General features: G+C 35.4%; 2 protein-coding genes across 2 annotated transcripts; one reads left to right on the top strand and one right to left on the bottom strand.

The window, feature by feature from the left end:
• Positions 1-14,407: 14,407 nt before the first annotated feature.
• LOC121253322 (protein FAR1-RELATED SEQUENCE 5-like) lies at positions 14,408-15,087 on the bottom strand. Its single transcript, XM_041153354.1, has 3 exons — positions 15,013-15,087; positions 14,709-14,920; positions 14,408-14,591 (listed from the first exon to the last, which is right to left on the bottom strand). Exons 1-3 carry the CDS (start codon positions 15,085-15,087, stop codon positions 14,408-14,410), a joined length of 471 nt encoding a protein of 156 aa, XP_041009288.1.
• Positions 15,088-17,967: 2,880 nt separating this feature from the next.
• LOC121251845 (protein HEAT INTOLERANT 4-like) lies at positions 17,968-26,308 on the top strand. The gene is given in 16 exon segments (XM_041151231.1): positions 17,968-18,441; positions 19,201-19,239; positions 19,324-19,377; positions 19,460-19,478; positions 19,481-19,522; positions 19,688-19,746; positions 20,711-20,835; positions 20,946-21,005; positions 23,157-23,215; positions 23,500-23,579; positions 23,799-23,837; positions 24,297-24,359; positions 24,444-24,491; positions 24,577-24,705; positions 25,899-26,024; positions 26,060-26,308. Coding segments are annotated over 15 exon segments (1,023 nt in total). The 5' UTR covers positions 17,968-18,282; the 3' UTR covers positions 25,947-26,024; positions 26,060-26,308.
• The last annotated feature ends 198 nt before the right edge of the window (positions 26,309-26,506 follow it).

Raw genomic sequence — 26,506 nt, 5'->3', positions numbered from 1 at the left:
AAAACATCACTCCATTTATCTCAAGCCAAGTAGGAAAAAACACTCTAAGAGAATTACACTCCACCATAGAGAATCAATTCGTATGTGCTAGCTCGTTTCTCATTTGCACCGTCCTCTGCCCTTCTCTTCGTCGCTGCTCTCTGTGCACTGCCCTTAGTCCGATGCTGATGCAAGCATCTCAGTCCGACGTATCTCTATTGTCGATCTCCCCCATCTCCGTCGATCATCTCCATCTCCTCTTCATCAAAACCCTATCAAACCAAAATCCACAATCAAATCAAAATCAACCCACAATCAAAGCATAATCCATTCAAAATCACAGTGAAACACATCTCAAACCTGCAATCTCAGATCATCAAGTATAGAGAATAAGCTCAAAATCACAGTGAAACCCATCGCAAACTCGCAATCTCGGTGGCATTGGGTTGATGCCATAAAGATATCGGTGGCGGCACTAGGTAAAGAATCTTGTCGGCGGCACTAGGAGGGTCACGATTAGAGGCTAGTAGTGAGGAGAGTGGCGGAGAGGGTGACTTCGGTGCGAGAATCAATTAAGAGGGAAGGGATTGTGGCGGAGAGGGGGGCTCGAGTTCCTCATGCGACGACGGAGAGAGGGGCCTTCGTGGTGGTGGTGAGGGCGGTCGTCGTAGAGGAGAGGATTCCGTGGGAGAGAATGGAAACCAAATCGTCTGAGTCCATGGGGGAGAGAATGGAGAGAGGGAAATCGCGAAGAGAGATAGAGAATTTCTGATGTAATGTTGGTTCAGGATAAGTGTGGTAGAAGTCCTAGGTGTTGTTATGTGATTAGGAGGTTGTTATTTGACTAAAACCAGCCCGACCGGTCATAAGGAATTCTCTTAACTTTTATCTAAACTCATTTCATCTAAACTCATTTCATCTTAACTCACTATACAAATCTCATCTCAACTCATTTCATATCAACTCATCTTATCTCAACTCACTCTCCAAGTCTCATTCTCAACCCTTACTCTTCTTCCAAAGTGTTTTAGTCGCGTTATATCTTCACTTTCTTTATTTTCTTCTTTTACCTTTTCTTCTCTAGTTTTCTTCATATTTTTTTCAAGCCTTTAAATGTTAAAGATGTAGAGTTTTTGGTCTACAAATCACCACACTATCATGCCATCAATTCTACTACAGGGAAGCCCCATTAAGTAGAGCACACCTCTCTGCTAACATGTATAAAAAAAAAAAAAAAAAAAAAAAAAAAGAATTGCAAACGAAGCCATACTTTTTCCTTTCTCGTACAAGGAAACCACATTCCTCCCTCACTTCTTCCTTTTTGCAACCAAGTTTTCTGCAATCAAGTTGTTTCTCTCATTTTCAACTTTCAAAAGAACATCATTTCTCCTTTGCAACCAAGTTAATCACCTCTCTCTTTCTCACCCCAATCTGTGTAATGCTAGATTTGAAAGGGGAGAGATTTTTTCATTAAATGCTATTAAGATTTTTCACCAAAAAAACTATCGAATTTTTCCACAAAAATAGTTCAAAATTTTTTTCCTTTTTTTTAAAAAAACAGCTCAACTGAGTAATGTTGAGTTGCCTGATATGTCAAGTCATATATAGTCTCATGGATAATAGGGTTACCAAAGGTATTTGACAATGTAACTCAAATTAGTTAGTATGTATACACTACCATGTGGCAGATAGTTATCTAATATAGTTGTGTACAACTGAGTATATAAGAGCTGCTTGATACCCATAATGAAATTATCAAAAATTCAGTTTCTTTTTTCCAATCTTTCTCTTTTTCTCTATGATTTTTTCATTATACAAACACTGAAATTCTTAATGGTATGAGAGCAATTCATGTGAGAATTGGTTCTATTATCGTCATCATTATGTCAATTTCTTCCTTTACAACTTCCTCTGTTGAGGATTACTCAATCCTTATTTTCTCCATAATGGAGAAAACCATGAGTGTATGCTGGTTTCTCAACCATTAATGAGAGATAATTACCATTCTTGGAGTTGTTCATGATTGTAGCTCTTAGTGCCAGGAATAAAATGGGTTTTATTGATGGAAGTATCCAAAAGCCTCTTTTGTTTGATCCTCTTTGTGCTGCATGACATTGTTGCAACAATATGATCATAGCGTGGTTCTTGAATTCTCTTTCAGAGAACATAGCTAATAGTGTGCTGTTCATGAGAATTGCGAAGGAAATCTAGGATGAGTTGAATGATCGATTTTCTCACTATAATGGACCACAAGTTTTCCAACTTCGAAAAGAAATCTAGAATTTTTCTCAAGGCCAGCTCTCTGTTAGTGATTATCTTACTGAATTGAAGGGTTTTGGGGATGAGTTAGAAAATTACGAACCCTTACTTAGATGTTCTTGTGGAACATACACTTGTTGAATCCACAAGATTTTGTTTGACCACCAACAACGTGGATATGTGATGCAGTTTTTAATGGGACTGAATGATTTATTTTCCAAAGTGAGGGCTCAAATCTTGTTGTTAGATCCCCTACCACCCTTAAATAAAGTATTCTCTTTGGTGATACAAGAAGAAAGACAGAGAGAAATCACCATCAACCATTCTTCAAATTCTAAAACTACTGCTTTCTTGACTACTACACTAAATAATGGTGGCAAACCATATTTTCGTCGAAAAGACAAGCCCATATGTACTCATTGAAAGATTTCTGAACACATGGTAGACAAGTGCTACAAGCTTCATGGTTACCACCTAGGTATCGCAATAACAAGCCAAGAATTCCATCAGCCAACCATGTTAATGTACGGACCCTCATTTCTCAAGAACAACTACCAGCAGCTCTTGATCAATGCCAAAAACTAATAAGTTTCTTGAAACAACAATCATTAACTGAGATTCCTTCTTCCATTAACCAAGTAGGTAGTTTTCAATCATCTACCAATCAATATTTGCTAAATTTCTTAGGTATAAATTCAATGTTTTCAACCTTTAGCATTCAAGATACAAATAATTCAGTTTTATCTTCTACACATTTCTTCTATATTCTCAACCAAATTTGTTGATATCCCGTAGATCATTGGCACTGGTGCCACCTACCGTATTTTTTGTTCCACTTCATTTTTCACGAAATTTGATTATGTAGGCAATACCATAGTCAAATTGCCTAATGGAAATTCAATCTAATGTCCTTTGTGTTCCAAGCTTTAACTTCAACCTTCTTTCTACAAGAAAATTGACACATAGTATATCTTGTTGTCTCATATTTCTGTCTAAACACTGTCTCATTTAGGACCTATCCTCTTGGAAAATGATTGGACTGGGTGAAGAACTAGATGGTCTATACTATCTGCTGCATAATTTTTTTCACCTCAAGTATTTAGGCTTAGGATTCTTTTCCTTCTGTCTCAATCTTTTCTTACAATTTCAATTGTATACCTCTTTCAGATGACCATTTATGGCACTATAGATTAGGTCATTTATCACCAGCTAGATTGAATTTGTTACACAATTTTTTACCCGTACTTCTGATAATAATAATCATCTTTGTATCATTTGTCCTTTGTCCAAACAGCAAAGATTACCATTTGTTCCTAGTCAAACAGTTTCTCAACATTACTTTTATCTTGTTCACTGTGATATTTGGGGACTCTTCTTAGTCCCTTCTTTAGACGGTTCAAAATATTTCTTAATCATAGTTGGTGATTTCTCGAGAGGCACATGGATATATCTCATGAAACAAAAATCTGATGCACCTTCGTTATTAATCTCTTTCTTCAACATAATTCATACTCAATTCAATCCTAGATTAAAAAAATAAAAACTGATAATGGTCTTGAGTTTAATCTTTCTTCCTTTTTCCAATCTAAATGTGTTACATAAAAAATCTTGTGTTGAAACTCTTCAAAAAATTGGAGTTGTGGAAAGAAAACATCAACATATACTCAATGTTGCTAAAGCCCTTAAGTTTCAAGTCAATTTACCTCTAAGGTCTCGTTTATTTTTGTAGATGAGATGAAATGAAATGAGTTGAGATGAAAGTTGAGATTTGAATAAAATATAGTTAGAATATATATTTTTTTAATATTATTTTTGTTTTGGGATTTAAAAAAATTGAATTGTTTATTTTATTTTGTATGAGAATTTAGAAAAGTTGTAACGATTAGATGAGATGAGTTGAGAAGTTTTGTGAAAAAACGAGGCCTTAAATTTTGGGGTAATTGTGTATTGACTGCTGCTTATTTATTAATCGTATTCCTACTCCCTTACTTTCCAACAAATCGCCCTATGAAGTTTTGTTCTTTGTTCCTCCCAATTATAATCATTTGAGATTATTTTGCTGTCTTTGTTATGCTTTCACATTGACCCATAACAGATACAAGTTTGATCCTAGAGCTAGAGCATGTGTTTTCATAGGATACCCTTTTGGTGTTAAAGCTTATAAGCTTTATGACATGGAATCTCATTCCGTATTTATCTCTCAAGATGTGATATTTCATGAAAATGTGTTTCATTTCTCTTCCAATTCTTCTTTACCTACTACCACTACTGATTCTTTTATTTTGTCTAATGTCATTACTGATTCTATTCATATTGATTCTTTTAGTTCTCTTCCTACAACTATTTCTGCTCCTGCTCCCAAAAGATCTTTGAGAAATAGACAGCCACCTACTTACCTGCAGAATTATCATTGTCATATCTTCTTGTCCTTTCCCATCTCCTTGGACATTCCTTCTCAGCAACAAGCAAGTTCTACCTCTCACCCTTTTTCTAATTTTCTCCCATATGATCGATTCTCTCCTTCTCATAAGTTCTTTATTGCTGCCATATCTTCTCAAAGTGAACCTCAAATCTTTTCTCAAGTTGTTAAAGATCCTCATTAGTTTGAGGCTATTAGATCTGAAATACAGACACTTGAGGCCAATAATACATGGACTATCACAAATTTACCTACTGGTAAGACTCACATTGGTTGTAAACGGGTGTATCGTATCAAATATTGTTCCAATGGCTCCATAGAGCGATACAAAGCTCGTTTAGTAGCCAAAAGCTACACTCAACAAAAGGGCCTAGACTACCTTGAGACATTTTCCCCTGTGGCTAAAATGTCTAGTGTGAGATGTCTCCTAGCACTTGCTGCAATTAAACAATGACAATTTTTTCAATTGGATATTAATAATGCTTTCCTCCATGGGGGTCTTCATGAAGAAGTTTAAATGCAAATTCCATCTGGTTTTGGTAAAAAAGGGGGAGAATAAAGTTTGCAAATTTAACAAATTCTTTTTATGGGTTGAAGTAAGCTTCAAGACAATGGTTAGCAAAGCTATCAGATTCTATCATTAGCCTTGGCTATGTCCAATATCGGTCAGATTATTCATTATTTACTAAAAGTAGTGTTTCTTCTTTTACTGCTCTTTTAGTCTATATTGATGACATTACCATTGCAAGCAATGATGTTGATAATGTAAATTCATTGAAGGCGTTTCTTGATGAAAAGTTTCACATCAAAGATCTAGGTTCCCTTAAGTACTTCTTGGGGCTGGAAGTTATTAGATCTTCTCATGGTATTTTTGTTTGTCAGAGAAAGTATGCTCTTGACATACTTACTGATTCAGGCATGCTTGGTGCTCGACCTACTTTCTCTCCCATGGATCAAAAAATTAAATTGACCAAAACTGATGATTCTCTTCTTGATGATCCTATTGTGTATAAAAGATTAGTTTGACTGTCTTCTTTATTTGGCAATTACTTGACCAGACCTTGCTTATTCTGCACAAGTTCTCAGCCAATTCATGGACTAGCATTGGAAGCCTCGTCTGGATGCTACCTATAAGGTGTTTCGATACATCAAAGGTACCATAGGACAATGTGTTTTCTATTCTACTCCCTCTGAGCTTAATCTCAAAGTTTTTTGTGATTTAGATTGGGCTGGTTGCCCAGATTCCCGCAAGTCATTGACCGAATATTGTGTTTTCATTGGAGATTCACTAGTTTCTTGGAAATGCAAGAAGCAAACAATAAAGCTTTGGAGAATCTGAATATCGAGCCACGACAGTCACCTGCTGTGAAATCACACGGTTGATTTCTTTATTCACTGACTTGGCATTTCTCATCCCTAACTAGCTTTACTTTTTTGTGACAATCAAGTTACATTACATATTGCCGCAAATCAAATATTTCATGAAAGAATCAAGCACATTGAAATCGATTATCACTTGGTTCTGGATAAGACTCAAGATGGGATTATTAGAATACTTCATGTTTCTTCTAAGAACCAGCTCAATGACATTTTCACCAAACCCTTATGTAGTCTTTGCTGCCTTATTAAACAAGATGGGCATTCATAATTTGACAGCTCCATCTTGAAGGGGTGTATTAGATGATGCAACTCAAATTAGTTAGTATGTATACACTGCCACATGGGAGATAGTTATGTGTATATAAGAACTGCTTGATACCCATAATGAAATCATTGAAAACTCAATTTATTTCTTCCGCTACTTTCTTTTTTTCTCTTTGATTTTTTCCTTATACAAACATTTAAATTCTTCAAAAGGAATAGGTGTTTTCATAAAAAAAATGCTATTCAAATTATACACCATGGAAATAGGATCTTTTCATTATTCGTTGAATTTTGTCTTGAATTAAAATTTGTTTGAAAATAAGAGATTTTTCCAATATGTCAAGTGTGGTCATTTCCTCCCATTTCATTGCACCTTTTCAGTTTCTTTGCTTTGTTAGAAAAATTGAAGAGATTTTATTTTTTATTATTCAATAGAACCTTCTTGCACACGAAATATGGGCATGATTGGCCTTTGTATATGTTTTCATTATTACCTTAAGTGTTGAAGGTAGAGAATCATAATAGATAAAAGGATGAGAAATTGGTGATTAGAGATCAGAAAGGCCATGACATGCTACTAATGAGGAGCAGTACAATAATATTGTGTACTATTTACTTGATGTGAAAGACCAATGTTGTGCCACAATGTATGAACCAAGGCCTATAAAATAAAGAAATACCACTGATGCGATTGTAGAGAAGGTAAAAAAGCCCTCAGTCCAAATATTGTGAGAGGTAAAGGGAGGCCGCCAATGCGACACAAAGTTTTCATAGTTAAGAAGATCATTAAAAAAAAGAAAAATAACAATAAGAAACAAAATGTTTACCATTTTATATATGATTTTTAATTTACTGGAATTACTAATGTAACATTTTGTTATATTGACACCCATCGTTAATTTCTACTAGTCTCTCAAAGTAAGTAAATCAAATAATATGCTACGAACCCCTCCAACTCAAGTTACCACAATTATATGGTATGTTTTTCTAATATGTTTTTTATGCTTTTATATTTCTTACTAATAATTTTTTTCCTCCATATCTGTAGGAAAAATGTACAACATCCACTAGAGTCTAGACAATTGTTTAGCTTTGATGCCTTTGATGGCTGTTTTGAGATAATTGTTTAGCTTTGTACAACATTTTTGTCTAGTTTTGGTGGCTGCCAATGGTTTAGCTTTGACGCAAAGGGTAAGAGTAGTTATGAATAGTTATATGGTTGTTTTTAAGGATTGAAGGTGCAAGGTTTGAATACCATATATGAACATCACTTGTATGAACATCAGTTTCTCCAATTTATTTGGTTATTTGATGTTCTTATTATGTATTGCACAACAAAGTGCCTAAAATGAAGGAAAAAAAAATCTTGATGGTGTTCACGTGAAGAGTCTCTGCAAGGTGATTGACATAGTATTACACAATCTCAAAAAGTGGATCTTTTACAAAATATTATCCAACATCTTATTCACAAAGTAGAAGGTAAAACACAGTCTTGCATTACACAACATCTCATTCACAATATTTAAGAGTGGATCTTTTAAAAAAGTAATACAAAAGTACACTATAAGCCTAATCAAATGATTGTCTGAAACTGTTTAGTACAATATAAGCCTAATATTCTACACTAGTGCTTTCTCCAGCGATGGAGATAATCATGAATGAATGCCTTTTTCACCGGGGTCACCATTTGCTCCAAAGTGGTTGAAAATAACAAGTTGATTATAATGGACAATCCCCAATATGTGCATAAATATAGCCGTGCACACCTATTTTTCACCCCTTGTCTTCAAAGATTATCATACTTATTTTCAATATCGTTCGTCATCTGTATCAGTTTATCCTCATTGTTCTGAACTTCTAATTCTCTTTTCAAGAATTTATCTTCAATTTTCTAAACTTGAAGTTCTCTCTTCAAGACTTCATCCTCCCTAAACATAAAGCTCTCTCTCCAAGGTTTCTTTCATTCTATTTGTGAGTTCGGCTTCTCTATCATTAGTATCATTTACCCACATAAAAAATTGCATTTCAGAATCCTTTGAAAGCAACAATTTAATTAACATTAAATATTCACATATCAACATATTCACATTTTTATATATAATAATGCGAGAAATTATCGTATTATATTTTGGGCAAGCAAATAATTGTCACCACATATTTTTTTTTTTTTTTTTTTTTTGGTGTGTGCGATGTTTGGAGTGGAATCTCAAATCGCACCAACATAGGGGTACGTCAATCAAAACCCATCAGTTATAGCTAATGATTGTGAAGATGCCATACTTAACTAAAACAACCACTAGACCTCTACATGATATGAACCAATTTTTTGTAAGATGCCAATTTGTTGAAAACAGATAACACATAGCAACTATGGCTAGTATTTTGGGTTTGGAAGCTAGTATTCTGGATCTATATAGTTAGGAGTGATCAATATTTTATATCTATAATGGTTTGTCAATATAAATGGGTTGTCAATTGACAAATCAATTTCAGTGAATTATATGCAGAAATTACAGCATAGTTAACATGAAGTCAAAGCATCACAACTAACTCCCCTATTACAGTATAGCTAATATGAAGTTAAATCATCTCTAACACCCCCCGAAAATTCATAGCTAAAATGAAGTCAGATTAAGAAAATTCACCACTACAGCATGATTATCTCATTCCAGCATCTCTATCCCATTTCAACACAAAACCAAAACATCAACACGAAATTCACATACTTTTTTTCACAAATAAGCTCTAAATCACATATCCAATTCGTAATAATCAAACAACCCTCTAAGATGAGTTTCTCATAGACTTTGAAAGCATATACGAATGCTTAAGGGAGGAAATACCACTTGAAAACAACCTATTGATCTCCAGAACTATTTTGAACAAGTTGTTAGCTCCTCCAAATACATTTTTTCCATATTACAATGTTTAGGATCAAAGGCTAATGGCGAATATTAGTGATCGAGGTACATGTGAATTCATAATTACTTGTGCGAGTAAACATTGACATGGATATTGCAATAATCCATTAAAATTAGGCTACAACAATTTCGAAGTTATTGGTGGCATTAGAATACAATCGTATAGTTGTTGCATCATTGCTCGAGAAACCAACATCTCTACCCAATTTCAACACAAAACTGAAGGATTCAACACAAAATTCAATACAAAATTCACAAAATTCAACCCAAAACCAGAGTATCAACACAAAATTCACACAATTTTTTTTCACAAACTAGCTCTAAATCACAAACAATTCATAATCATACACCCAAACAAAAACTAGTTCTAAATCGCTGATCCAATTCCTAATCACATGCATGATTTCAGACAAAAAAATAGAGATAAGCTATGAGAGAGAGAGAGAGGGATAGCGTGGTGAGAGAGAAACCCTAGATGAAGATTCTGAAGCCTATGAGTAGCTCTCTCTCGAGCTAGTTTTCGTCAAATGTGAAAAGCCCTAGATGAAGGCTCTTTCTCGAGTCGGTTTCCGTCAAGCTGGTTGCTGTTGATCTTGAAGAGCCTTAGGAGAACATTTGGAAGCCTCGCATGCTCTCTCTCTTAGAGCTAGTTTTTGGTGGAGAAATAAAGGAATATGAAATCAAATGATTTAATTTAAATGAGGGCAAAATTGATATTTCATATACATGGAGGGTATGCAGGGTGTGATAAGTTAAAGACTTCCGAATAGCATTCTTCATCCTACCATTGGTAGGGCCGCCCAATTTTTATCCATCATGACCACTGTCCTGACATCATCCATCACTCAATGCGTGTTTGCCATGTGCCACCACCAACACGTGTGGCTGTCACGCACCCCCTTATCATCTCGAATTTCTATCTTCTTTTGATACCAACAAATTATAATTAGATGCTGGTTGGTTTTTTAGGTATGATATGAAAATGTGTTTTTTTTTTTTTTTCGCCCTTCAGATTTTTCTTGTCTTTCTTCTAAGGACTATCAACTTCAAATTTACACCTAACTACAGCCCACTACCCTACCACATGCACCCCCCACAGGGAGTTCCCTAGTGTCTAGCTCCACTTCTCCATGAAACATCACCTCATTTTGACTAGCGCATTAGCCCCACACACTGTTGCAAAGTTTGCCGCCTCTTTTTGCCAAGAGTTTTGTGCTTCTTTTTATGAAAATTACATTTGAATATTCAATTGTCCAACAATGTGGAGAGAAGATCGTCAATGATAGCCACAAATCGAACAGTTCTTCTGGACATCCTAGCATTAATGAACTTTACTTCAATTAACAAAAGAGCCTTCATGATGGCCTTTTCTCAATTACGAGTCTACGAGTTAATAGATTATGGAATTGGAATCATTACATTTCATTTTTTTCCTTTTTTTTTTTAATTTTTTTTTACATGTTGTAATGTTTGTGTTGTGATATTCATTGAGTTCTCCACGCCATTGTTACTCTACTCTTAGTTTTCTTTTTTCTCTTTCAAAAGAAAGATCTAATTTACTTAACTGGTGAGACAGATTGAGAAATTTGTGCCTCTTATTGTCTAAAGCTGCTAAGCAAATGTCTTCTAACTGATATAACATTTAAGCCAATGCCATCAATCGCCTATCGCCTCTATTTCAACCTCAATTGCTGCCAAAAAGTTTCTTAGAACCTATTTGGAATCACAACTGCTCTACAATATTTTCAAAATGTTTCATTACTATTTACAAATTACTCACTATTATTTTACTATTGTTTATAAATTGAGAATAACTTCTGGCAGGATGCACCTATAATTTGTTGTTATCAGAAACTAATAGAGAGGTGACACGTAAGCAACACATTATTCAAATTACACTCTTCGATACAGGGGATCTACGTCTTGCCTCCCTCTCTCGAGCCTCCCCTCCCTCTCTTTCTGCCCTCTCACTCTCTCTGTTCAGAAAACCAAACCCTCCATCTCTCGAGCCTGCCCTCCACCTCTCTCTGCTCTCTCACTCTCTGTTCACAAAACCCTCCCTCTCTTGAGCCTCCCCTCCACCTCTCTCTTTGCTCTCTCACTCTCTCTGCTCACAAAACCTCTGCTCCCTCTCTTTCTACTCTCATCGAAGCCACCCAGATGTGTATCGAAACCTCTGCTCCCTCTCGAAAGACAAAGCCCTCACCTAGATTCTCTCTACTATCTCGATCCGAAACTTAGGGTCATGCTGCCTCTTTCAAGACCTGCAAAAAAGACGTCAAGGTAGAGTTTTTTTATTACTCCATCTCCGTCTCTCTCATGATTTTATTTTTCAGAAATCACTAATTTTTGGAAGTTTAATTTTGTAGGATTTTTTCATTGCTTGCTTGAAAAAACTTCAAAACCCTAACCCAAAATCCTTGAATCCACCGAATAATGAAGATAAGTAGTGAAATCTGAGTTGGATAGATTTGGATATAAATTTTGGATAGAAATTTGAGTTTGATAGATTTGGATAGAAATCTTAGTTGGGATAGAAATTTGAAGTCATTTAGATGGATAGAAATATAAAGTCATTTTGATGGATAGAAATCTTAGTTGGATTGAAATCTTGGAAAGAAATCTGAGTTGAATAAATTTGGATAGAAATCTGAATTGGATAAAAATATAAATCTGAGTTGGGATAGAAATCTGAAGTCATTTAGATGGATAGAAATCTGAGTTGGGATCTTAGTGGGGTGAAGGGGTGAATCAAGTTGACATTAAATCTATGCATTTCATCAATGATATTTGGATTAATGCTGCTGGTTTTTTCCGTGGTATTAATGTGGTTGTTATATCTTAGCACCACATTTAATGTGTAGAAAGTGAGAGCAAACTGTAAAGTAGTTGTTTGTAAATGTAATTTTATTACTCCTTTCAGTCTGTTTGGACTATGTTTGGACTATTTTCATGTGACTGTTTAGACTATTTTCGTACAATGTTTGGACTAAAATTAGGTCATCAAAGGTTGTAAAAAAGGCTAGTTTCCACCTTACTTTCTTGGTCTTGTTTAATTTTCAACTAACTGTTTTGATATGCTCGTTGTTCTTGCCGTTCAAGTTTAACAGAAGTGCTAATTCAAGTTTTTGGACTTCAAGATATGAAGATTGATTGGAGAGACCACTTTGTCACTGTGGGATTCCATCAAATCTATGGATTTCTGCGAAAGATACTAGTTTTGGCAGACGGTTTTTCAATTGTCCAAAGTATAAGATGGACAAACAGTGCAGTTTTTTTCAATGGCTTGATTTTGAAATGGACATTGGAGTTAGCTCAAAGAAGGAACGACAGGATTAATCAAGAACGTAAGTTCGCTGAAGAAGCAAAATTCAAAGTTATGGAAAAGAAGTACAAGGAAACATTAAAAGTTTTATTCTTGTCATGGTTTTGTATTGTTTTGCTTTGTGTTGTAATTGTTTTAACTTTTGAACGATAATCATGTAGTAAGGACAATTGATTTATATGTAAGATGACCCTTTATTAATCATGTAGTAAGAACATTTGGTTTATAAAATTAATGTTACTATTTGTCTTTGACTAGTTGTTACTTAATTTGTGTAATTATTATGATTACAGAAAGTTCTGCTCATGAATTTTCAATTTAATAATCACGAGCAAATATTTTGCTAGAATAAAAGATTGAAGTACAAAAACAGGGGGATTTTGGCTGAGGGGAAGATCACAAACAAGCTCAAATGGGTTCAAGCAATTTGTTTTCAGATTTTGATTCAAGTTCAGAACCAACTGTCTAAGTAGAGAAAGGAACCAGGATATAGCATGCCTTACATGACTGGTATTAGAAGGGATTAAAACATGTTTAAACAAAGAAACTTGGATGCCATTAAAGGAAACCACGACAAAAAGCCCCATAAAAATTTGTGAGGCCTCTGAGGACATGAACTTGCAATTGTAATTTTATGATATGCTCCCGAGTCTTTAAGCACAGAATTTCAACATCCATCTCCTCACACCCAGGAACAATGCTGCGCAGAGTATCGACATTTATGTGTCTTTGCGATGAACTTCTAGCAAGCTTCAACATGTTTCTAGCAATTAAATGGATCATCTTCATCTTTTGGAATTTTCTATTAGCCTATAACAAGCAAGTTCTCCCCATGAATACAGAATTTTAAAAGCAGACAATGATGGTGACCATAGTCTTCACATAGGTTTTTATAGATGAGTTTCTCTATTAAGGACAACACTGTTGCTCTGTATTTGGCATTTCTTGGTCCCAAACATCTAAGTAACATTAAGAAACATTAAAAAAACTGAAACATTAAAAAAAAATCAAATAAGTTTTGGCATTTCTTGGTATAGTTGCTAAACAAAAAACTTAAACAAAAAGAGACAAAACAAAACATCATAGGATTGAAGTGTAATTCCAACAGCAGCAGCACTGGCCAAGACGCCACCACTAATGGTTGAATTTTCAGAGGAATGGGGCTGGTGAATCAGTGAATTTCCAGACCTGTAATCAACAGTGAATTACACTTGTGAGAGCAAAAAAATCATCAAATTACAAATAAAGAATAATTTTCCAAACATGAAACTAACCAACATGAAACTATCTCTATAGGCTGTAACATTAAAAAAAAATCAGTTTTGCCAATAAGAGTACCATCACATTCCATGCAAAGAAGTTGTATGCCCAAGTTAAACACCAATCTCATGTTTTTTGTTCAACATTCACACTTTGTAATATGTTATCATTTATATTTCCAACATTCCTACATGAAAGACAAAAAAAAAAACATAAAAATAAAGTTATTAAATTAAAGCATAAGGAAAAAAGGATCTTTGTACTATATCCCAACAAAGGACAGTTGTTCTTGGTATGACCCTCAATCTTACAAATGCTACAACGCCTTTCATTCGCTGATGCAGTCTCTCTCGGGTTCTTTGTTCTCAAAGATTTTGGTCTTCCTTTCTTTGGCACCCTTTGAGGATCTTGTAAAGTTTGTGAGAAATTTGATATTACTTGTGATCTTAACATAGGGGATTCATTACGTGACATGTCTCCGACTTCTAAATTTTGTTCTTCAATAGTATCCATCAAAAGCAACTCCTTGGGTACCTTGTCCAACGCAAGAGAAAGGTGGCCCATTTTAAATCTTGATTGTGAGCCAAGTTCTGCAATATCTTAAAACTGCATCATCAAATGACTTTTTCGCATTATCGGATCTTCATGTGTCGAAACTTGGACATCAGAATTTGGTATTTCATGAATAGCTTGACTCTTAGCGTTGATGGTCCATCTTTCAAGAACATACTGATGTGGTAAACTATCCAAGTTTGATTTCTTCATGAAGACACATAGGATATACCTACAAAGAATACCCAGAAACTTAAACATATGACATATACATATTGATATTGCTTCTCTATGGTCCACAATCACATAATAAATACGTTTGTCCTTGCCCTTAGGTGCCACCTCGTACATCTTACTTTCACCCTCAGTTTGAACTTTTGTTGCTTTGTACTGTTGGCAATTGAATGGCTCATCTTGAAAGATACTGAATGACTTCCTTGTATATACTTTGGTTGCCTCTTCTTCAATTTTCCAATATGTTTTCAAAACCGGCTTAGTCGATTTCTTTCTCACATCCTTCTCTTTCTCATTAAAATAGCGTGCATCTAAGGCTTTCTTGTACTGATGCACAAAGTCACTCACTATCGTGCTCGATCACACATAATCCTTGAAAATTTTATTCATGCTCTCGCTCCTTTGTGTGGTTGACATACTGGCACAAAATGTAGTTCACAAGCAAGCCGGAACCCACTTCTCCTATCAGTTGTAAAGATTTTGCAGCCAATCATTACCTACTAGACCATACTTCATTGGTATGGTAACCCATTCCTCCTCGAACTCATTAGATGTTCTTGTATCATAGATACAATGATGGAACTCTTTTTGAAAGTCTGGAAACTTGTTATAGACATGTGTCAAATGTTTTGAAATTTTTTGTAAAATATGCCACAAGCATAATCGGTGAGTTGTATTTAGGAGTACTTTTGCAATGACCTTGGCCATATCTTTGTCATCATTAGTAATAATGGTTGAAGGGCATGCCCAAGCATTGCTTCCTACTATGTTCTCAATAACCATATATAAGATTCAACTGTCTTATTGACTAACAACGCACAACCAAACATTATGGTTTGGTGATGATGATTAACTCCTGAGAACGACACAAATGGCATCTTATAAACATTTGTCAAGTACGTCGCATCAAACGTGACAACATCTCCGAATATTGATATACAAACCTTGATCTTGCATCTGCCCAAAAACAGCTTCCTATACACTCATTCTCATCGACTTGCATGGAATACACAAATCCAGGTTCTTTATACTGTTGTTCAAGAAAGTATGCATACAACATTTGTGCATCTCCCTCTTCAAACAATTTCCTTCTTTTATTTCCCAAATAATTTTCTACGTCCTTTCCAATACAACCAATGTTAAAATCACTACCTGCTTCTTCGCTTAGCACCGACATTATCTTCCTTGTCGGTACACCAGACTTATTCAAAGTGAGAATGAGATTTTTTTGCACGCGTGTTACTCTTCTATATCCACGAAGCATATTGGTACTTATTGGTGTGAGTAGCTCATGATTGCGTTCAGGCACGAACTTGCATACTATCCACATTTCATCATCTTTTTTTATACACATTATAGCTTTACACCCAATCTTTGTTTCAGTGGGTTTGGGAATTTATCTTTCTTTTTGTTTGAAACTTTCACGCCTAAATCCCTTCCTTGTACAAATATAGTGAATTCCAATTAATTTTTTTCCCCTCTCGATAATTGCATATGGTTGGTCCTCATTGCAAAACATTTTCGTCTTGCATACGCCTTGTAAATGCTTGGACGTCCTTAACTTCATCAAATTCTTTCCCAATGCACGGTTCAAAAACTCCACTACTAGAAGTGGAATTGAAATTGACTCTATGTCCATCTCCATCTTCCACATTCACTCTATTATCGTTAATGTCTCCCAAATTCACGCAATCTCCTACATTCACATCACATTATTCTTTCACGGTTTCATTCTCAATAGTTTCATTTACACCTTCCGAACATTTTCTAGTCGTTAGTATCTCAACATCATCACTATGTGAACTCCACCCAAAATCCTTCATCCCAACATAAAACAATGTAATCAATATAGGATTCAGTCCCTAAAAAATTCCCATAATAGCAATTTGTTTGGAAAATGAAATGCAATAAAAAAAACACTGACCATGTGAAATGCTTGGTTCATCATTGTGTAGAAACTGAGAAATCAAAGCCAAAAATCTCAAAAATCCTACAACAAAACACACACAATTAGAAATTAGGGATTACAAAAAATTAGGGATTACAAAAAGAGATGGGAATGAAATAATGGTATAACATTAACACCCCAATAGGTGAGTTCTTGTAATCCGTCGACGGTGAAATGTAAGCGAAATCTTGTAATCGACGGTGAAGTGTAAGCGAAATCGGTCCAGGACTGACCATCGATTTAGTTCTTGATCAAATAACACGAAATCCGACAGAGGTTTTCATGAGGCATATCGATGGAGAGAGATCGAAGTCGAGAGAGAGAGAGAGAAGAAGAAGAAGAAGAAGAAGAAGAAGAGAGAGGGGGAGTCGATCGATCTAAGAGAGAGGGAGAGTCGATCGAAGGAGAGAGAGGGAGAGTCTACCTGTATTCGTGAATCTGGGTGTCTTGAAGTAGAGAGAGGGAGAGACTTCCGTGAGCTATCAAATGAGAGAGAGCAGATCGAGTTCGAAGGAGAGAGAGGAGACTCGATCGGGAAGGAGAAACACATGGATCCCCTGTATGCGTCCCCACTATCACAATTAAGGAAGCCTTACGTGTCACTTTTCTATTGGTCTCCGATAAATACATATTATAGGTGTCTCCGGTCAGAAGCAGTTCTCTTATAAATTATTTCATTATTATTTATAAATATTTTAAAATATTCGTAATATTCAAACGATACGTTAAAGCAAGTAATTAAACTTAGGGTGTGTTTAGATGTTAAAGTGAGTTGAGTTGAGTTGAGTTGTGATAATAAAATATTGTTAAAATATTATTTTTTGATATTATTATTATTTTAAAATTTGAAAAAGTTGAATTGTTTATTATATTTTATGTTGGGATTTGAAAAAATTGTAATGATGAGTTGAGGTGAATTTGATAACCAAACGTACCCTTAGAAGACAATTGAAAAGCTGAATGGGTTTCAGGTTCAGAAATGTTGGTTTTTATTTGGGTTGATATTCACTTTCGAAAAAAGAAAAAAAAATTCTCAATGAATTATGCTATTTAATTTCCTTTGTTTTATTTTTTTTAATATATGAAAAAATTGTTTTGAGTATCGGTGACGTTAAAAATTTAAATTTCGATAATTCTTTTTATAACAAAAATTATTTGAATGTAATCAGTGTCAAATTACACCTCTACGTGAAAATCAGTATCAAGCTGCTAATAAATAGCAAAACTCAAACGTTTTCATTAGGGATAAATATGTCATTTCCTCGAAAGAAGAGCACATCGAAGATTCGAAGTCTTAGGTACAAATTACATATATTTTACCGTTCGTTTTCACTCTTGTAACCTTGTTCTTTGCCGCCGTTGAATTATTTAGTATTATTATTATTTTATTTTATTTTATTTTTTTGTCGGGAAATTTGAATAATTCCGGTCACAGTCTCTAAACCCTATACCTATACATTTCCGCGCCTCTCTCACTCTCTTCAAATTCGGACCATCCGCGTTTATTTCACGCACAAATCCTCTCATATATACACACATCCATATAAATATACATGCGCGTGTGTATGTATATAATTATATATAATATCTGCTTCTAAATTTGTAATTGTCTGAGTTTCATATTTCCAAAATCTGGATCCACCGCTTCCGAATCAAAGCCCCAAATCTGTTTATCTCTGTTCCTTCAATCTCTATATCTCTCTCCATTTTGTATCTCTTTCTGTGTGAGCTGCGAATAACAATGAGGAAAGGTGCAAAGAGGAAGGCGAGTCAGAAGGAAGAAGCCAAGCCTTCGCACGAGAGTCCCCAGAAGTCCAAGAAAGCAGCTTCTAGGGCTAAGCGGGTCAAGGCCACCAAACCCGATTCCGAGCCCGAGTACTTCGAGGATGAGCGCAACTTGGTATACCTCACTTTCCTAGTTATCGCATGCAAACTCGATTGAATTTGTCTCTGTATGTTGGATTGGTTGGTTGTCGTTTTGATTCGTGGAAACAAGCTATTTTCGTTTGGATACGAATTGCATTAGCATTGTATGATTTACTCCGATTCTTGAAGCTCCTCGTGGTATCTTTGCAATGTATGACTGAGTTGTGATTATTATTGTTATTGTTATTAGTGTTATCATAAAATTTCTTTTCTGCGTTTTCATTTTACTTCTAAAAAAAAAAAAAAAAAAAAAAAATTCTTATCTGCGTTATTTAGGCTGACGATGCGAAACACAATTTTGATTGTCTCCATTTGGTTGCTGAAGAAATTCAATAAGTAGAAGAATGTTAATGTATCATGCCAATTCTATTTTCGAAGAATATATGAACACTTGGCTGAGTTAACCTAAGTACTTGCATGGAGCTCCGCTGAGTGGACTGTTTAGCTCGATTAGGATTTCAAGCAGTTTAAGACAAAAAAAGAAGAAGAAGAATTCACATAGAAACATGTTATATTTATATAATTTTCCTTTATTAACTTTTACTGTGAGCAGATTTTGAATCATAGCTTTGCTAAGCATTGCTATGGCAAAGTATAGTTTATCACACAGCATCACTCTTGCAGTCTTGCTTTATGTTTTTGTTTTGCTTAGCGAAAAATTCACTGTAATGTCTCCACAATGAGACGCACATATCTGAAGCTATTATGCTTTGTTTCTGTCTTGCTTATGCAGGAAGACCTATGGAAGGAAGCATTCCCAGTTGGGACAGAGGTTGGATAAATCTTTTGATTATCTCATGTTAGGTTCTTGTTGTTGTCGTTTTTTGGCTTATATAATACCAAAAAAATGTATCAGTGGGATCAATTGGACTCAGTCTACCAATTCAAGTGGAATTTCTCAAATCTAGAAGTAAGTAACAACTTACGTTTTCATTAGTCTAAAGGCTTACTGGAATGATTAGTTCTTAGAGAAATGATCTAATTGTGGTCAGGATGCATTTGAAGAAGGGGGAAGCTACATGGGAAGAAAGTTTATCTCTTTGGTTGTACAGAACGTGAGTGTCTTACTGACTTGGATTACTTAATAAATTTACTGAGAGAACATTTTTTATTTCATGTGAATTATATCTGATTACATTTCAGTCACCAAGATTCTAGACTTCAATTATTTCTAATTTCCGCTTCACATTCTATTCTCACATCATTTTACGTTACTGCAGCTCAATTGGTCTTTTTCAAGGGTGATAGCAAAGTTATCTGCATACCTGTTATAGTGGCTGTAAGTTATTCTGTATTGTTGCTTTTGCACATTCATTTGAAACTAAGATTATATGAAATCACCTATCTAGGTGATATAGGTAATGATCAATGTATATAAAGTTAATCTGTGGAAGTTAGTCCGTTAGGGGTTGTAATTTTGCAGCTGCTTTAAATCATACAGTTGCTGTTCTTTGATGCTTGAGTCTTCTCTATCATGGATTGTGTTGCTGTAAATTTCACTTGAAGCTTTGGGTTACTGCATCCAAGATGCACAATTTAGAGTTTTTGTTTGGGCATATTAACTCACAATAGTTATATTGTCTTATACTAAAAGGCTAAAAATTCTAATATATATTTTTTGGATAAGTATTTAAAATTTCATTAAAAAGCACAAAAGGCGCTATCCAAGTATGCAGGTAATTTGTGCAACATGATATATTTGGGTTTCTCCTGTTGATGCTATTTTTGGGTGAAACTTTACTGAGAATCTTCTTCCGTTTTTTTATCATATCTGTCTGTTTTATCAATTGTAAGTGTTAAACATCTAATACCTAAAATGAGTGATACAGTTTGTATATTAACTTGAATTGTCACGTGGTTATTTAGGTTTCCAATAATGTTGATTCTGGACTGTCACACCATTAGAGCTTTTCATTTATTCTTATAATATTCTGAAGACTGCCATTTTTTCTTAAAGATGTATATTCTTTTTATTTTCTTACTACTCTGGTGCAATCATGTGTTTTCTTTTTATTTTCTTACTACTCTGGTGCAATCATGTGTTTTGATTTCTCAATAATTGCTCTTCTTATATCTTATTAATTATACTGTAGGCAACAAAGGATTTTATCGAATAGTTATTACAGTGGATGCTAGTAAATAATTATTCATGTTGCAATAAGTATTTCCACTTTCTTGCTCTTTAATTGATTTGGCTTCTTGTTGATTAAAAAAATGAATGGTTTTTTTTCCTTGTTTCACAGGTTGTATCTCCCTTCCCTCCTTCTGATAAGATTGGGATTAACTCGGTTCAGAGAGAGGCTGAAGAAATTGTTCCAATGAAACAAATGAAAATGGACTGGGTTCCTTATATTCCTCTTGAGAACAGGTACTGAATATATTGCTGTTATTTCAACTGATTTTATGGATTATCTCTTATGGCTGTCTTCCAAAGTCTTCAGATTCCTGATGTCATTACACATTTTAATTCTTCTACAGAGGCAGCCAAGTTGATAAACTGCACACTCAAATATTTATATTGAGATGTACTCAAAGAAGGTACTATGCCATTGCATTCTCTCTCTTCCGCTTTCTCTATACAAAAAGACATACATACATATATATATATATATATATTTATATCCTCATATATTTTTTACCTGCAATTGAGGAAGGTACCATTTACATTCTTTCTCCCTTCATTGTTGATGCCCCTTAAATTTGTAGATTAGCAGTTTCCTACCGTTGATATAGGTGGGCTGTTCCTATTTTATCAGAACACAAATTAGGCGGGTTGTGGCTCTAGGTTTATACTTGTGGGAAGGAAAATGTGGAATTTCATTTATTTGGAAGGAAGCTTTGCAAGAAAAGTAGTAGAGATTGTAGAAATTTTAGAGAACAGATAATTGAGGGATTTGTGGCTGTGTGCTAGGTTTAGGGCTCAAATAGGTGAAAAATATTTGGATTTTGGGTATATACAAGAGGGCTTAGAATTGAAATTAAGAAGGAAAGCTATAGTCAAGGGTGTTGTCCTGGGGTTGAGAAGTCCAAAGAAACAAATCTGAACCTTTTTTGGTTTTAGATTGTAATTGATAGTGGGTTTGTTAAAGTTCTTAGATAAAATTTAAGGGTTTGAGAAGGCTGAGAAGAAGTTTGGTTGTGGTTAATTTTTTTATATAATTTTTATTAATAATCAATGAAAGAGAACAACCTATAATTGACATACACTGGAGGCTATACAACAAATACAGCTGGTGCGAAAAATTGGAAACAGTAAGGAAATCCTGCAAAGTTAGGCTAGAGGTGCATAGGTTAGCAGATAAAAAAGGAAAGCCTACAAAAGTCTTGATTCTCTTTGGGTGTCAATGAAACTACAGTCATTTCTTTCCCTCTAACATCAAGTAAGTTGGGATCATCTTCCACAATCTCTCACTATACCTCCCACCAACAGGCTAAAAGATCTACCACCATGACAAGACAATTTCTTAAGGAAGGATTTTACTGAGTGCAGTCGTCCATGTAAAGAAGGCGGCTCTCATTAGGACCTTGCTCCTCCAAATGGTCTTTTATGAAAATGTAATGGTGATAAGGGACTGAAAAAAAGTAATGGCGTCATAAGGGATTTGTGCCTTATAAAAGGACTTTATTTGAAACATCCCTCTCTTCAATATACTCCACCGCATCTCCTTTTTTTTTTTTTTTTTTTACTTTATCCAAAAAAAAAAAAAAAAAAAAAATCTTTCCATCCCAGTCCTAGTCGTATAGAATATACCCTTAGCATAAAAGGCGGTAGTGAAGCAACCTCCCAATCCTGTGCCACTCGAAAAAACCTCACTTCTCATTGAGGGAAAAAATCCATTTGATAGTCTTAAGTTGTGTGCCATCAATGCACTGATAACAAAAAAGGTGTCTGCCATTGATTCATTATTCTCCTTAGCTATGCCAAATAGATCTGAGAAAGGGGTTGGTCGCCACACAATACATCGTCCTAGAATTTTATCCTTGTTCCGTACCTCACCTTATATATGATGTGTTGGGAAAAATTCTGCCAAATCTTTTTTTTTTTTTTTTAATATTCTTCCATAACCAAATACTGTAACTCCCATTCACCTCTTTGGAGCTCCAATCAACCCATCAACTACCATACTTCAAGTCCATGCCTCCTTCTAAAGACTTCCTCTATCATTTGCATAGTGCCATAGCCACTTCCCCAATAAAGTGCTATTGAATGTGGTCATTCTTCGTATACCCAAACCGCCTTTGGAAAATGGGGAACACACCTTGGGCCAGCTTACCAAGTGGAAGTTCCTCTCCTCCCCTTGCAGCCCCAAAAAAGTTCATTTGAAGCCCTCAATAGGGTTAGCAACACCTATGGGGGGAAGGCGGGGCTGGGGGGGGGGGGGGGGTGGTGAAGTAAGTTGGCAGGAAGAAAGAAAGAATGAAAAAGAGGAAAAGCATGAAATCTCACTAAGTGTTAAATCCGTTATCGGTCCCTATAGTTTGCTAGTGGCTTCAATTTGCCCCCTATAGAGGTTGTTAGTGTATCGGATTCCCACTGGTGTAGTCTTTGTTATTTATGATTTTTTCTGCATCATACACAATTTTAATCTGAGAAAAGTATGATCTCTGCTAATGGATTTAATTTTAATTCCTGTTTCGAACAAGATAATAACCCCTACTATTCCTTCTGTTTATGAATTGTTTGTGCAGGGCTGCTTTGAAACACTTGAAATTAGACCGTGTCAAGAAATACGAGTACTGCTTGCCTTGTTAGTTCTCAAACCTCTACCGTCTAAATTTCTGCTCAACATTAACTTTATCGCCACTTACCAAAGAATACAAGACAATGAGCTCCCTCTTTATCCTTATTGACTGGACGACCAATGGCTTTATAACTGGCTTTAAAAACGTAAAGCTGTAAAAACTCTCTTGATTTTTCTTTTTGCTTTACGAAACCCTATAGACAGTTCCTGAAGCATCTTGGGGAAGACTTAAACTCTGTTGCCACGTTTGTTACTTTGCCAGTATGTAATCTAACTAATTCTTTTGGCAGATATTTACCAGCCCTTAAAGGAAGATGAATTGGAGCAAAGCACTGAGGTTCAAATAATATTTCCAGCAGAACAAAAGCCGGTAGGTTATGAAATGTGATGGTAAAATAATGATGCTTACAAAATGTGATGTTTAAATAATGATGCTTGTATTTATTTGGATATAGATGGATTTAAGTTCATCCGAGTAATCCAAACTTTTGTTATACATCCACTCTATGATGCTCAATGGAGTTGGAATAATAATGGAAGATGGACTCCTAAATCTTGTGTTAATTGACTTCTCTTTCTGTCTCTGCAGGTTTTCTGTGAATTTGATTGGGAGTTAGATGAGCTTGAGGTACTGAATCAATTTTCAATATTTTTCTTGTATTAGATACTAAAATGCAGTTGTGAATTTATAGTTCCGTGGTCTTCTCACTTTATTTGGCTATGGTTATTGAGTCCTATGTGTTAATTACTGCAATTATTATGCCATTTGATGGATTTGCCCGTTTAATCAATTGATCTTCAAACTTTCTCCTTGAATTTGTTTTCTATGGCAGTCATTTTTTGATACGTGTTTGTTCATGTAACTTGCTACTTGTTATTGCATTATTGAACTCTAATGTGAAATATCTGAACTGAGGATGGGATTGTCCCAACTTGTGGAAGATGAGGTCTTGCAGTCACCTGTCAGTTCTGTCAAATTTACCACCCAAAAGAGGAAAGAACAAAAAATTGAAAAGGGTAATAAGAAACAGGATTGGAGAAGGGGAAAAAGGCGGATATTGTACTAAATTGCAGCTATAATTTGTAGGAATTCACAGACAAGCTAATCCAGGAAGAGGAATTGTCTGAAGATCAGAAGGATGCCTTCAAGGTAAAACAACAATGGATATGCAAGTAATTTGTAGTTTTTCTATCTGTAGAAGCCAACGCAGGAGTTGATCCCCCTCTTTTTCAGGAGTTTGTTAAGGAGAAAGTTCGAGAGGCGAAGAAAGCTAATCGAGAGGTAGGTACTTGGGCAGATATGGTTGTAAGTGTCATTTTCAAGAGCTTACATATTTGAGCAGGTTTGCTAATTTCTTCTTTCATAGGCAAGGGAAGCTCGGAAAAAAGCGTGTGAAGAGATGAGTGAGGAAACTAAGGCGGCGTTTGAGAATATGAGGTTTTACAAGTTCTACCCTGTGCAAACACCAGATTCACCTGACGTATCAAATGTTAAGGTAAATCTTTGGAAATCACTGCTTTACAAATAACTCGGGTGTACCACATGTTGGAGTTTTTATAATAACGTCCCCCTCCCCACGCACCAAGGCATTTTTTATTCAACTTGCAATATCTTAGGTTTTAAATACTAATAATTACTCGGATAGGATTTTGATTTGTATTTCCTAGGTTATGAATAGTTGATCTGCATATACGCATATTGCATGCTGACAAAGCATGTAGGGTTAGTCTTTGATATTAACTCTGATTGTTTACAACTTCTTGTGGTCAAATCAGTTTATGGCCACATTGACTCTGAAGTTTTGAAGTGTTAATGGGCTTGAAAGTTCAATCTGAAAAAGAAAGCTGAGTTGTATATGACTTGTCAAAATTATGAGTTATTACTAGTCGTCATTTAGTAAAAGTCTGATAAAAAAAAAAAAAAAAAAAAGTTTGCAGTTTGCCATTTGCTAAGTTATTTGTTGAATGGTTGGATTGGTCATTTGAATTTTTATTAACTCCAAAGGATACAGTGAAGGATTCAATTTTCTGATCAAGGAAGATTTCCCCTTTACAGAAACTTATCAAACCCTTAAGTATTTAGAACAGAAAAGCAGAGTTAACCTTTGTTGGGAGTGCAAAAGTTCATTCATTTCTCAAACTTGGACTCTTTCTAATTATTTGCTTCAATTTTTGTGACGTATGCTGTGACAAGTTGAGCATGACTTTTACCGGTCATGGTGCAACATAGTTAAGCTGTACTCCTTGGTTCTACCAGTTTCATGGATTGTCTGATATATGGTTCTGGTGGGTGGGGTTGTATATCCGGGTTTACTCTCCTGGCGTGGGTTCAAAGGATCTTACCTTGGTGAGGTTCAATGTCATAAAAAGAATAGAAAGAAAAGTTCAAGCATGATTTTATAAGAGACCTTATATTTGACTATCGATATCAAGAATCTGAAAGTCTTGCAAGTTATTGTTCCTCGATGCATTGTCTTAGTATGTACTCTGAGATTAGAGACAAAGCTTAAGAGTAGGACTTGTTTACATCTTTTCTGCATTGGCCTTTTCGGATATGGATTTAGGCGACTGAGGTTTTGTTTCTTAATCATCCTTATTTTCTTTAAGTTTTTTGAAGTGGACCCCTTGCTTAATATGAAGTAAGCCATGTCTTCCTCATAATTATAACTGCAAAATTTTGGCCTTGCAGGCTCCTTTCATAAACAGGTATTATGGAAAAGCTCACGAGGTTCTGTGATTGATCTCGGGGACCACTATGGCCGAGGTGTGGTCTCAGCCTGCCATGATTCCCAAAGCAGTTAAGATGCCCAAAGTTCCCCCCCCCCCCCCCCCCCCCCCCCCCCCCCCCCCCCCCCCCCCCCCTAATCATGAAGTTTAGGAGGCAAGCCCCGGTTGCCTGTGTCTGTGTCACATTAATAGATCAGAGCGCAAGTGTCTCTCAGGAAAAAAGGATGTAAACTAGAGTTTCAGAATTTGTAGACAGACAAATGAGATGCTATTCTCACCATAGGATGAAATTGTAAGATACATTGTTGAGGCTTTTCAAAATTTTTAAAATGAGTTCTTGAGCTCCCAAGTTAAATACTCAAGGGTTCTCGACGTCTCAGGTTCGTTGTGGTTCTCCCCTTTGTCTCAGGAATATTTGTTTTTGATTCCATTGACTTTAGTTTTGCACAACTAAAATGTCAATCTTGCAAACAATAAGAAATAAAGAGCTTGAAGAGCAAATCATTGTGCTTCTTATTGGTGGTTTAAGAAATGCGAGATTGTGCAATGTGCGAAGTGGCGAGAGATGGA

The sequence above is a fragment of the Juglans microcarpa x Juglans regia genome, chromosome 2S (assembly GCF_004785595.1).
Source record: "Juglans microcarpa x Juglans regia isolate MS1-56 chromosome 2S, Jm3101_v1.0, whole genome shotgun sequence".
In the NCBI taxonomy this organism is placed as follows: Eukaryota; Viridiplantae; Streptophyta; class Magnoliopsida; order Fagales; family Juglandaceae; genus Juglans; species Juglans microcarpa x Juglans regia.
This window is presented reverse-complemented; position numbering and strand designations above follow the sequence as displayed.